We start from the raw sequence: 13,413 nt of genomic DNA, 5'->3' as shown, positions 1-13,413 counted from the left end.
AAAATTTTGGAGTTTTATTCTCTTCGCTCCTAGTGTACACACAATAAATCCGTCTTCCTGTGGGAAACCACATTAGGTGCAGCAAAACCTTATTAAAATTCTTATTGCCATAGCTTTAAGTATACCTTTTTCACTGTAAAAAAATCCCAAAATCAAGACTTAACTCCGACCTGCCTTGTGCATAGTTAGCTCCAAATGGTAGTATTTTTGTCAGTTTTTAGCCATTAATAGTTTACAGACATGCTATTCACATGAGCCTAGACATTTCAGAAAAAGTAAAATATTAAATCCATTCCGTGAGTATTTGCAAATATCTGGTCCTTTGGTGCTGTTTAGAAAAAATACTGGGATATTTTCACCTTTCAATCCAAGTTGTATAGGTTTGTGAGAGTACTTGTATCTTTATCTACTGATATTTGCAACATGAGCCTGTATTCCCAAAACACCCGATGGGCACAGTCTATGAAGCTTTGTGCAGCTTTGCTGCAAACTAACATCTTTAGTCATACATTCCTTAAATACTATTTTAACTGCTTGCTCTCTGCAAGGCACTGTTTACCACCTTGTTTTGAACACTTCTCTTTCACGCCTCCAGAGATTTCTGACTAATGGAGAAAAGATATTTTCCAAATGCATTTTGAAAGCATGGTTTGCTGTTGTGAAAACCAACAATTAGGAGTGATCACAATGATAAAGTATAAAAGTATCAATCATGATTTCATAGTTTAAATTTCTCCACATGCTAACCAAAATTAGAACTTGGTTTGATTCCCGAAAGCAATAAATACTTACATGGCGATTGCCCATTTTCTTTTTTTCAGAGATAGTTGTTCTGTATTTCATTAAGAGATCAGTTCTCCTACAGGCCAAGTTTATAATGGTTTTCCCAGGGCATAATATCTCTTGAGTTTAATAAGTAACCGTTGGCATTGCATTTGAATACATTGTTGGGGATGGGTAGGGAGTGGCAGCAGCTACAAATGATCTTAACCTGCCCACGCTGCCTTGGTTAGCCATCTTTTAAAACTAAAATATTTATTAATAAATCGAGTGTTGGCTTTTCAAGTTGAATATCTTATTCACAACTAAAGGGCTAAAACTTTCTCACTCCTGGATTATTGAAAGAGTTACTCTTTTTTATTTTAGGTGTTCATTTAAAATTTTATACCTTTAGGAGCTTCCCTGGTGGTCCAGTGGTTAAGACTCCGTACTCCCAAAGCAGGGGATATGGGTTCGATCCCTGGTCGGGGCGGGGAACTAAGATCCCGCAAGCCGCATGGTGTGGCCAAAAAAAAAAAAAAAAAAAAGCGTACATTTTCACTAAGATTTTATACCTTGGAGTGATAAAAGCATTAACCAAACAAGACTGAAAAATCTTCTTATTTTACTAACATCACCCTTACTATTACAAAGGATCTTTTTGAAGGCTACATTGAGTTATGCTAACATCATTTTTATAATTTAGCTAGTTTCTAAATTTAAAAAGTAATATGTGCAGATGGTACATTTTTCCCCCTAATAATATGAAGAGGTACCATGAAAAGTAAGCTTGCTGACCACTCAGTTCCTGCCCTCTGAGGTTTGAGTCCTTCCAGAAATGGTATGCATACACAGCCATGTTTATCTGTCTGTTTATCTGCCTAGCTATCTTTGGTATGCTTTTTTTCAACAAATGGGTTGGTACATTGCCTTCTGTTCCATGCCTTCTGGACTTCATATACTAAATAGATACAAGACATTGGCACATTTCTTTTTCGGTGGCCGCATGTTCGTCTACTATAGGTATGAACCAAACCTTATTTAATCAGTCCACTATTCAAGGTCATTTAGGTTATTTGGGTCTTTTGAATGACTATCTTCATTTATGCATCTTTGCATATGTGTGCATGTTTATCTGTAGAATAAAATCTAAGAATGCAATAGCTGGCCAAAGTGTATATGCTTTAAAATTCTGAGAGATGTTGCCAAGTTGTCCTATGCACAGACATAAAAATGCTGAACAACTTTCAAAGACCAGCTGACCCACGAGGCTGACTTTCAAAAGACAAAGTGTATACCTTCCTACAGTAATACGCCAGTGCTCCTTTCTCCACATAAGGCCAACACTGAAGATTTTCAAACTTTTTCATTTCTGCCAATTTCAAAGATAAAAAATGGTAATCTCACTGTTTAATTTACATTCCTTTCCTTTGATATTCTTAAAATTATATATCCCGATCCTAAAAAGCTATTTGTATGAATTCTACTGTGGTCTGCTTGTTTATGTCCTTTAGGTTTTTTTGTTTCTTTAAATTAATTTATTTATTTTTATTTATTTATTTTGGCTGTGTTGGGTCTGTGTTGCTGCGCGCGGGCTTTCTCTAGTTGCGGCGAGCGAGGGCCACTCGTCATTGCAGTGCGCGGGCTTCTCGTTGCGGTGGCCTCTCTTGCTGCAGAGCACGGGCTCTAGGCGCGTGGGCTTCAGTAGTTGCAGCATGTGGGCTCAGTAGTTGTGGCTCACGGGCTCTAGAGCACAGGCTCAGTAGTTGTGGCGCACGAGCTTAGTTGCTCCGCGGCATGTGGGATCCTCCCGGACCAGGGATCGAACCCGTGTTCCCTGCACTGGCAGGTAGATTCTCAACCACTGCGCCACCAGGGAAGCCCCTGTCCTTTAGTTTTGAGTTATTAGTTTTTTCATTATATACTTGTAATAATATATATAATAAAATCCAGGCCTTTGTCAAGCATATTTGTCCCCAATTTATCTTTTGTCTCTGTTGATGTTTTGAGTGCATATATGTGTGTGAAGAAAGTGTTAGTTTTTATGTATTTAAATATATCTATCTTTTCTTCTTTGGCTTGCTTAGAAAAAGTCTCTGCGTTAAGATGATTAAGACTTCTTGTACATTTTCTTAAAGTTTTTTTTTTTTTAACGACTTCATTTTTTAAGGTTTACATCATTGATTCATTTGGAATTGATTTTGATGTAGAATAAGGAAGAAATAGATTCAGCTTTAGTTTTGGTTATTCAATCGATCCTAGATAGTTATTAATTAATCCATCTTTCCTCTTCTGGTCTAAGATGCCATCCTTATTTTATGCTACCTTCCCATGTAACATAGTATGAAAATTCTTATAGGTTTATTACCTTCTGCTTATATATTCATTCTTTTGTTCTTTAACCTTTATCTGTTGCGTCTCTTGGATGGGCTAATTGCTGGGACTACAACAGTGAACAGAAGGGATATGAATTTTCTCTTTCTGGAATGTACAGCCAAGTGGAGGAGATATACAAAGAACAGATCATTACGAATTGTTGTACGGGCTATGGAGAAACCAAACAGGATGCTGTGATGGAAGCTAAAGTGTGTGTGCACGAGCACGCTCGTGTGCATGAGAGTGTGTATAATTTACTTTAAATAGAGATAGAACTCTTCAAGGAGCTAACATTTAGGCTGTGAACCAAGGGATGAGAAGAAGGGCATCATTTGAAAAGAGAAAGTGTTCCAGGTCAGATGTTTTAGTTTGTGCTACACCTCAGAAATAGGACAGGGCTTTGCAAATTACAGGAAATGAAAGATGGCCAAAGAGATTGGAGTCCATTGTGTGGCAGGTGGGATGCTGGGTGCTGGAGATACAGTGGTAAACAAGACACAGCTGTCCTCTGGGTACGGACAGTGGAATGGGGCAGAAGGCAAGAAGATATAAGTTAACAACTAACGCTTTGACCATTCATGATTACTTTGCCTTTAGTGTCTAGTTTGCGTTCTATAGTTCACTACCTCCTTTTTCCCAGCCCCAGACTTCTCAGGGCCAAATCTTCCCTGCCCTACCTCCGTGCTGGCTTTGGAATCTATGTCTGTGTCACTAACCCCTCCTAGAACCCTTGATCAGTGACAGTTTTCCTCCCTCCCTTCCTCTCCCACCCCAGGCTGTTGAAGCTCAAAGTTCAGGAGGAACAAGGGCAATTTGACGTGCAGTGCTCAGTGTGGAGATAAGTTCTGCCCAGTTACTGAACACCGGAAATTCATCAAGAAGAGATATGGTTTATGGCTCCAGGGAGGTGAAAGATAGAAAGCTTAGAGGCCAAGGAAGAAGCTGACACACCTTCTTATTTTTCTAGATCACCACCACTACAGCCACCTCTTGATGATTTAAATGTACCCACAGTCAAGTTTGGATTTGACTGAAACAGAACTATTTCTGGTATCATCTCATCCTTTTCTCCTTCCCCATGGGGGTGTGAGGAGGTGGCTGGGATAATTCCAAGCAACAGCAGCAAGGGGGAATTCCTATGACCCCAGGCCATTACTGGAAGGATGTCATAGCTGGAGGTCCCGAGGGCAGAAAAAGAACTGCCTAGGAAAGAAGAGCGAGCAGACTTGATGGGGGAAAAGAGGGCACAAGAGGGGTGATGGGAGGGGTTTGGGGATTTTATTATTTTGGTATTTTTATAAATATTTAGTGATTCTAAATTATTACAGGTGCTGCATCTTTCTTTATTAGACTGGGCCTGTTTATTTACATCTCTTGGATTTTGGTGGTTCTCAAAGTGGTGATGCCAGCCAAAGTTCTAATCTCCTAACTTTATGTGTCTCAATAGCAAGTCAGAAATCAATCTTGCCGGAGAGTCTTTCCTTCTTAGCCCACCAAGGTTAAGTTTCTAACACTTATTAAAAATGTTACTTATATATCTGTTATGGGTTAAATTGTATCTCCCCCCCGCCCCAAAAAAAAGACACACTGAGGTCCTAACCCTCAGTACCTCTGAATGTGACTTTATTTGGAAATAGGGTCTTTGCAGATGTAACCAAGCTAAGAGGAGGTACTTAGGATGGGCCAGAACCCACTATAACTGGTGTTTTTATAAGAAGAGGAAAATGCCATATGAAGACTCCATCACACAGGGGAAGGCCTTGCAATGACAGAGACAGAAATTGGAGTGATTTAGCTGCAAGCCAAGGAACACCAGGGACTGATAGCCACCATCGGATGCCAGGAAGAGGCAGGGCAGGATTCTCCCCTACAGATTTCAGAAGGAGAACAGCCCTGCCAACATGTTGATTTTGAACTTCTAGCCTCCAGAACCATGAAAGAATAAATTTCTGTTGTTTCAAGCTGCTCAGTTTGTGGCACTTTGTAATGGCAGCCCTAGGAAACTAATGCAACATCTCAAAAAACAAACAAGAGAATCTCATCAGTTGCTATGATTCTCAGAACAAATACATTACGCTGGATAATTTGTATTTAATAAAACGTCCATTTAGAAATACCCTGGTGAAAGCTCATATGATAATAATACAAACAAGTATTTCAGATTATATTGTAGCCATACAGTATTAAAAATAACAAAAATACACAGATGCTGATTTTCTAAATATAACCATCAAGTTGAACACTTGCCTAATATCTATTTCTGCAGGGAGAATTAATAGTATTTTCTTTATTTAGTGTAATTTAATTAGAACCCAAAAATTATAGTTGATTTTTGGACTGATTTTTTTTTTTTGGCTGCGTTGGGTCTTCGCTGCTGCGTGAGGGCTTTCTCTAGTTGTGGTAAGTGGGGGCTTCTGTTTGTTGCGGTGTATGGGCTTCTCATTGTGGTGGCTTCTCTTGTAGTGGAGCACGGACTCTAGGTGCGAGGGCTTCGGTAGTTGTGGCTCGCGGGCTCTAGAGCGCAGGCTCAGTAGTTGTGGCGCACGGGCTTAGTTGCTCCGCGGCATGTGGGATCTTCCCAGACCAGGACTGAACCCGTGTCCCCTGCATTGGCAGGAGGATTCTCAACCACTGCGCCACCAGGGAAGTCCCTGGACTGCTATTTTCTTCCACATAAACAAAAGCAAAAAAGTTAATATTTTGTCATGTTCGTTTATACTTTTTTTCTCTACATTAAATAATAAATGTAGACGCTAATAAATCTTGCTTGATTAAGACAAAAAGACTAAAATCTGCAGGAAATGATTATAGTTGCTGAAAACAACTGTATTTTCATACTCCAAATTTTTTTCAGTAGTAAAAAGCCGGAAAGTAACACATTTCATCTTGTAAGCATAAAAGCAAAACTCTCACAGATCAAAATACCTTCTTAACTCACTGATTGGTTAACAAGGACTTATTGCATATTTGCCACATGTAAGACATCACGCTAAGCTGCAGGGCGTGTGAAAAATTTAGGACACAGCTCCCTCAGCCAGATGCTTATGTTCTGGTTGGAGAAATAAAGCATCTACATAAGAGAAAACACCTTGATTTAATGTAGCATTTTGTGGCAAAAAAAACCCCCCAAAACCAAAAAATAAACCGTAGCTCTGGGAGAGCAAAGACCTGAATTTTAGGCTGGTCTCTGGTACAACTATCAGAGTCACAGTCTCCAGTTCTTGGGTATCAACTAAGTAAATGTAAGAGTTGGACTTCCTCTCTACATTTACTTCCAGACCTAAAATACTACGAACAGTTGGATTTAGGAAGGTATGTTGGGACTCTTCTGGTTGCAAGTGACTAAAACTCTGATTCACAAAAGCTTAAACAAACAAGGAATTTAATGGCTTGTATAACTGGAAAAAGTAGTTAGCTTCAGGCATAGCTGGATCCAGCTACTCAAACTATATCCCCAGGATCCACTGTCTCTCTCCATTTCTCAGTTCTGCTTTCTCCCTGTTTAAAGGGATCCCCCCCTCTCACAGGCAAAATGGCTGCTAGCGGATTCATATTTTTATCCTCACAATTCCAAAGCTATAGAAAAGAACATGAGAGCTTTTCCTTTCCTGTAAGTTTCACTGTATGTCCTGGTCCGATTCTCTGGCCCAAATTGGGACTCAACACGCATCTGTGAACTGACCACCATAGCTGGAGGGAGGTTGTGAGGAGTGGGTTTCACGTCACCTCTGGAGCTGAGAGAGGAGCCAACCCCACCCAAACCACGAGGTCTGAGAGTGGGGGAGGGCTGGTCACCCAGAGAAAACTGGGGTGCTCTTAATAAAAAGAGGGTGAATGGATGGTAGGCTGGCCAAAGCGAGAGATGTCCACTGCAGAAGGGCAAAAGGGAAGGCATAATGGGAGTAAGAGAAGAGAAAGAAAAGGGAAAAAGGAGAAATTGTGAGAATGGGAGGAGGAGGTGGAAATAGTAGCCCAGAATGTTTTGAACCCTCTCAGAGGCTGAGAATTGACTGGAGCCCCCAAAAGGGGAGCAGAGTGCCCTTCCCTTGGAACCTTCTCTTCCGGTACAGCTTTCTGTGCATCCCCTTGGGTTGATCTGCCTGTGGTTGGCCACTGCCACCGGCACCTTCCACAGCTGCCCAGGTACCCGCGCAGCATGCCTCTTCTGATGGCTCCATCCTGTAGCCTCTGCCCCTGTGAGCTCTGCCTCAGTGCTGACTGGTTGACAGGGCTCCATTGTCAGTGCTTCTCTGAAGAGGAAACACCTTCGGTCTACACTGCAGGACTTCAGAACCCAGCACTCACTCATCAACACATATGTATCAGTCGCTAAGTGAGGAGTGTAATAGTGCTGTGCTGGGCACCACGGGGCAGAAGAAAGGAAGGTAAAAAACAGAGTGGTTGACCTCCTGGAACTGAAAATTTATCTGCAGAAGATAGATATTAAAAAGTACAGTTGGAAGCCAAGATATACTTGAGGTAGTAAATGACTATCCCAAAGGGATGAGGAAGACTTCCTGGGGGCATGAGCCTTACCCTGGGGGTGGTGACGTGGCAAGGATTTGAAAGGGGTGGGGGAAGGGCACGGGGGACAGCACTGTAGGTGGTGAATGCTCTCTGGGGAATGATCAGGAGGTGACCTGGAGTGTGATATGTGGAGGGGACAGGGGGAGAGTTGAGGCGACCTTGGAAAGCTGATGTGGATGAGAATGGCTGCGCTCGAATAGTAGCAAACGGAAAACTTGAAACCAAGGTTTCAAACGGGAGTGACTGGGACTTGGTGGCGACCTTTAGCAATAGGGCAACCAAGGAAGGAGCTACTCTAGCAGGGAAACGTGGAAGCCAAGGTTCCAGAAGACCCCCAAAGAGAGGAGTTCAGAGGGCAGGTGGAGGAAGAAGAGCTGGGCTTGGCTGAGAAGACAGGGATGGGGCCAGGTCAGGGAGCCATCCACCCAGGGGGTGTTAGCGTCTGGAGATGTGCAGAGGCCGAGCACGGAGAAAGGGAATAGAAGGCTGAAGATGGGGCTCAGAAAGCATATTTGGTGGGTGGTAAAAAGAAAGAGCCCATCAGAGAAGTCAGACGGTTCATCAGAGAAAGTGATAAAAAAGAAACGAGATAAAACAAATGCATGTGTAGTATCGTGGGATGCAGGCTGTCTCCTCCAGGTCAGCCCTCACCCCGCTGGATTGTTTTTATTTGTTTCTCTGTTTGCATGTTCTCGCCCTGGAATAGGGCAGCGAATATCTCCTCTTCAGCCTTCTGTATCCGGAACTTGTATGGCACCTGTCATGTGGAAATAACGGCAGCTGACTTACAACATGTATTTGGTGAGTCAGTGAGTGAGAGGAAGGAATTCCTTAGAAAGCTGTCTGTCACAGACCAGATTTTGTTATGACAAACCCCAAGGGATGGAAAAATTTCTTGAGCAGGAATTTAATTCGTGCAAATATTCCTTTAATAAATGGATGATTTGGCTGGAAATATGTGCGTGTGTGTGCGCGCGCGCATGTTTTTCTCACTTTAAACCAGTGCAGGTTAGAAAGGCTGGGATTCTCACCTACATACCCACAGATGAAGTATGTGCATGTGAGTGATTCTGTAATTCTTAAATTGTTTCCCATGACCGTTCTTGTAAGTGTGGTGAATTAGCGCAAACTAATCCACTACTTAGTTCATGAGTGAAATAGATAATCTATTGAGTATCTACTACATGCCAGTGGCTCTGCCTCACACTGGGGGTTGGTGGTGACGAGACCAAGTCCCGGCCCTGGTGGAATTCACATTCTCTTGGAGAAAACATAAAGACTAGACAGTGACGCAAACAACATAGTTACAGATTGTGAAAAGTGCGAGGCTGTGAGGAAAGAAACAGGGTGATATGAGGGTGAGCAGTTGGGGAGGCCACCTGTCAGGGGGCAGGAAGAAGAGGCAAGTAGGAGGAGGGGGCTGGGGGATGAGCCCTGAAGAACAGACAGCGTTTGAAGGACAAAGGGAGGCGATTTTAGGCCAAAAGAGGTCTTGAGGTCAAAAGGCTTTGGTGCCTTTGAATAGCAGAGGAAAGATGTCCTGTGGCAGCTGGAGGGGAGGGTGGGGAGAGTGGGCTGAGTGGAGAGAAGGGAGAAGCAGATCAGATGGAGCAGGGCCTCGAGGGCTGTGGTGAGGGATTTGGAATTTACTCGTAGAGAATTGCAAAATCACTGAAGAATTTTAGACAAGAGAGCAGCACAATCCGATTCAGCGTTTAAAAGATAGCCCTTGCTGTGTGTACGTGATGGATCCCAGGGAGGCAGAGCAGAAGAGATAGGTGAAGAGGCTTTTGCAGCTGAGCAGGTGAGCGATGGAGCTGGCCTGGAGGCAAAGGCGGAGTTTAGAGGTGGGCTCGGGTTTGGAGGTGGAGCCAAGAGGATTTGCTGATGGATTGGATGTGGGGACAGAGGGCAAAGGAAAATCAAGGGTGTCTCTCCCAGATGTGAGGTGAGGAAGGCTGGGGTGGATTGAAAAGATCTCCCAGCAGGGCATCAAGATTTTTGGCTTTGGTCATGTTGAGTTGGAGATGCTTATTAGACACCCAGGTGACGATGGCAGACTGGCAATTGGGCATGAATGATGCCTGGGTTAGAGAAAACTTTGGGAATCGTTGGCATATGTGAAGTCATAAGCTGGAGGGAGATTATTATTTTTTTAGATTGATTAATTCAATTTTATTTTATGTTATTTATTTTTGGCTGTGTTGGGTCTTCGTTGCTGCGTGTGGGCTTTCTCTAGTTGTGGTGAGCCGGGGCTACTCTTCGTTGCGGTGCGCGGGCTTCTCATTGCAGTGGCTTCTCTTGTTGCGGAGCACGGGCTCTAGGCGCGTGGGCTTCAGTAGTTGGGCTCAGTAGTTGTGGCGCATGGGCTTAGTTGCTCCGCGGCATGTGGGATCTTCCTGGACCAGGGCTCGAAACCGTGTCCCCTGCATTGGCAGGCGGATTCTTAACCACTGCACCACCAGGGAAGACCCAGAGGGAGATTATTGATAGCGAGTGTGAGGAGAGAGAAAAGGAGAGAGAAGGAAAGAGAAATGAGGCCCAAGACTGAGCCTTACCTGTGCCAATGCTCACCTGCTGGACAGAGGAAGAGCGGGTGGCAGAGAAGGAACCTCCATGACTGTGAGCAGAGGAGAACCGGAGGAATGTGGTGGCTGGAAAGGCAAGATAAGAGAGGGTTTCAAGAAAGAAAGCAGTTAACTATGCTGAGTACCCCTGGGAGTCATATGAAGTGAGCACAAGTATCTAGACTGTATTTGATTGTAAACATTAACCTTGCAGGTTTTCAGGAATATACATATCACATGAACAGAAGCAATCTTTTCTCAGATGGTTTTATTTTTTCATTACAAATTAATAATAAACTTTAATTAATTTAATGTTTTTAATTAGTAAATATAATTTCATTTGTGTAAAGAGGTCTGATTAGAATCAGAGTTGGCCTGATTGCAGTGAGTTAGAGCAGGTGGCAGTGTACAAGGTCACGCAGGACATGTGGGTCTCCTCGGTCACCTCGGCCACAAGATGCTCCACACCATCCCGTGTCTCTGTAATTATCTGATGACCATACCCAAGTTCCTTCCTCTTTATGTGCTTCCATTTTTATAATTCTAAAGCCAAGGGGGTTAGGCCAAGTACCTTGTAAAGTTCCTTCTGTTTTAAGACGACTTTGATTCTGTGATTCCACCTAGGTCCATTTATGGAGACCTTTCTTATTAAAACGTATTAACACCAATGAAAGACTTTTTTCATCGTTGTTCCAAAAATTTGCCCAAGGCTAACATTGCCTGTGTCGATGTGCAAAAGAATATTTTTATTTCTGACTCTTCATTTCATGATTCTGGGCAAAGCAGTGTCAGTAGCAAGATGCAAAATCCCCACTTTCAAACTCCTGTTACTTTTATGGCATCTTAAAGCCTGACTCACGTTATAAATTAAATTTTACTTTTTAAGGGTACACTATGACTACGATGCCTGAGATAAGAGTTCCAAGCCTTTTGAACTCCCCCATATTTTGGCTCTATATTACTGGCTGACTTCAAGGCCTGAACTTTCTATAAAGAAGGTACATGTTGAAAGTTATTTGTTCTGAGGCCCTTTGCTTTCCCAAGGACCACAGCCTGTGTGGGCTCCTCTTAGCAGTCTGATTAAGCTTTATTTGATGAACTACACATGGCAAAAGGTAGACTAAGTCATGCAGTTCCATAAAAATCTTTCTTTTCAGCCTGCATTTCAGATCTCATGAATATTCCCAAACTATCTTTAAAGAAAGGCTGTAGCAAATTGTAACATGTCATGCATAGTGATAACAGATAAGTAATTAATACAACAGAAAGTTAATAAATCACCTGCTGCCCAATATGCCATTCAAAATGTAGTTGCCAAAAGGGTGAAGTGGTGAACTTTGTGCTTCACTTTTTAACAGATAACTAGGTTTCTTTATCTTTCCTGATAGTCAAGACTACTTTTAGAGATAGGACTCTTAAAGTAGTAAGTGGAATCAAGCATTACTAAGAGTTTAATTCATAATTTAGATACAGTGACTTATTTTATTTTCCATAATTTATGTTTTAAAATCCACCTTTTAATCCCACTCGTATATTTATTAGCTCCTGGAGAAGAGAAAATTGAAAATTTTGCAGTTTACTTTTGGGGTACATGTTAAATGGCTAGAAAACATGAAGCCTTTTAAAGTATCAGTGAGTGAAGAGATCTAGCCAGGTGCTATATAGCCAGATGTCTAGTAAATAGCTGAGAAAACAAACAAACACACAAAGAATAATTATGTGCTAAGTGGATGCACAAAATGAAATGTGAAGAGAATTGCAAAAGGCACTTTTTACCCCCTAATAAATACAAAAATTCCATACGGGTGGAGACTCCTTTTCTATGTAAAAATGCTCATTTGTTGTTGGTTCTGTGTCATCAGGGGAATTCTGGGGGTGGAGAGAAACTCTACTGAGGGCAAGTGTTTAAAACTAATTAGTACAATAGAGACCATTAAAAGGAACATTTTTATTTGGTTGAAAAAATACACAAAAACCTTCTTGTAGAAAAGTCAACTGCATTGTATAGGCGTGTGAACATCACTCAACATCAACAAGAGTAAAACCCCAGGTGCCTAAAGGTAGGTATTATATACACTGCAGATTTTTTTTAATTTGGCGGCATTTTATCCAGAGCCACCACCCAAGGTAAGATTGTCCTGTGGTACCTGAAGGGAATCTAGATGCCTGAGAGGCCAGAGGGGGTGGGAGAGGCAGCGGGGGGAGGTGTAGGAACGGAGAGCAAGGCCAGAAGCCCATGCACCTTGGATTGCTAGGTGTGCTGGTTAATTCTGTGTCAACTTGACTGGGGAAAGGGATGCCCAGATAGCTGGTAAAACATTATTTCTGGGTGTGTCTGTGAGGGTGTTTTAGGAAGAGATCAGTATTTGGTTCAGTAGACTGAGTAGAGAAGATCCAAACTCACCAATGTGGGCAGGCATCATCCAATCCTCCGGAGGCCCTAATAGAACAAAAAAGGTGAAGGAAGAACCAATTTCTGCTCTCCTTCATCTCCTCCGGCCCTGGGATTTCGGAGCTCCTGGTTCTCAGGCCTTTGGTCTCAGACTGAATTATACCACGGGCTTTCCCGCTTCTCCTACTTGCAGATGGCAGATTGTGGGACATCTTGGCCTCCGTAACCGTGTGAACCAATTCCTATAATAAATCTCCTCGTATATATAGTGATCCAATTTTTATAATAAATCTCCTCTCATATATAACTATCTATATATCCTATTGGTTCTGTTTCTCTGGAGAACCCTGACAAATACAAGGCCCGTTAAAGCTGCGGTATTGGGAATTCCCTGGCAGCCGGCCGGTTAGGACTCCGAGGTTTCACTGCTGAGGGCCCGGGTTTGATCCCTGGTCAGGGCACCAGGATCCCATAAGCCACACAGCCAAAAAAATGCATTTTTGTATTTCAACATGGTTATCACCCACCTCTGGGTTTCATTCCACTTGACAACCTCTAGATGTTCTACAGATATCTGCCGACCTAAACCAAACTCACCTCCCTCCCTCCTGTGTGCTGGGCAATATGTAAATGCTAAAGACGTAAGTGATAAGGATGCTATTGGTGTCATTTGGTCATATAATTGTTGAAAAAAGCACATACACATCATTTCATATGATGGGGAAGTGCCACGGGCGAGGCAGGACCACTGTTAGATCTGTGTGCACGTGGCCACTCATTCTGGTGTGGGGA

The 13,413-nt window shown here is 42.6% G+C and overlaps 1 protein-coding gene across 2 annotated transcripts in view; it reads right to left on the bottom strand.

Annotated features, from left to right (window-relative positions):
- Positions 1-871, bottom strand: part of ANXA13 (annexin A13) — a 54,432-nt gene extending 53,561 nt beyond the window's left edge. The window contains exon 1 of one of the 2 annotated variants that reach the window (XM_059901365.1): positions 793-871. In XM_059901365.1, the coding sequence (XP_059757348.1) occupies positions 793-843 (51 nt within the window). In that variant the 5' untranslated portion in view covers positions 844-871. The remainder of the gene's footprint in view (positions 1-792) is intronic. The other variant, XM_059901364.1, reaches the window with a different exon arrangement.
- Between the last annotated feature and the right edge of the window lie 12,542 nt (positions 872-13,413).

The sequence above is a fragment of the Balaenoptera ricei genome, chromosome 17 (assembly GCF_028023285.1).
Source record: "Balaenoptera ricei isolate mBalRic1 chromosome 17, mBalRic1.hap2, whole genome shotgun sequence".
Lineage (NCBI taxonomy): Eukaryota > Metazoa > Chordata > Mammalia > Artiodactyla > Balaenopteridae > Balaenoptera > Balaenoptera ricei.
Note: the sequence above shows the minus strand (reverse complement) of the source record. Positions and strands in the feature narration are given on the sequence as shown.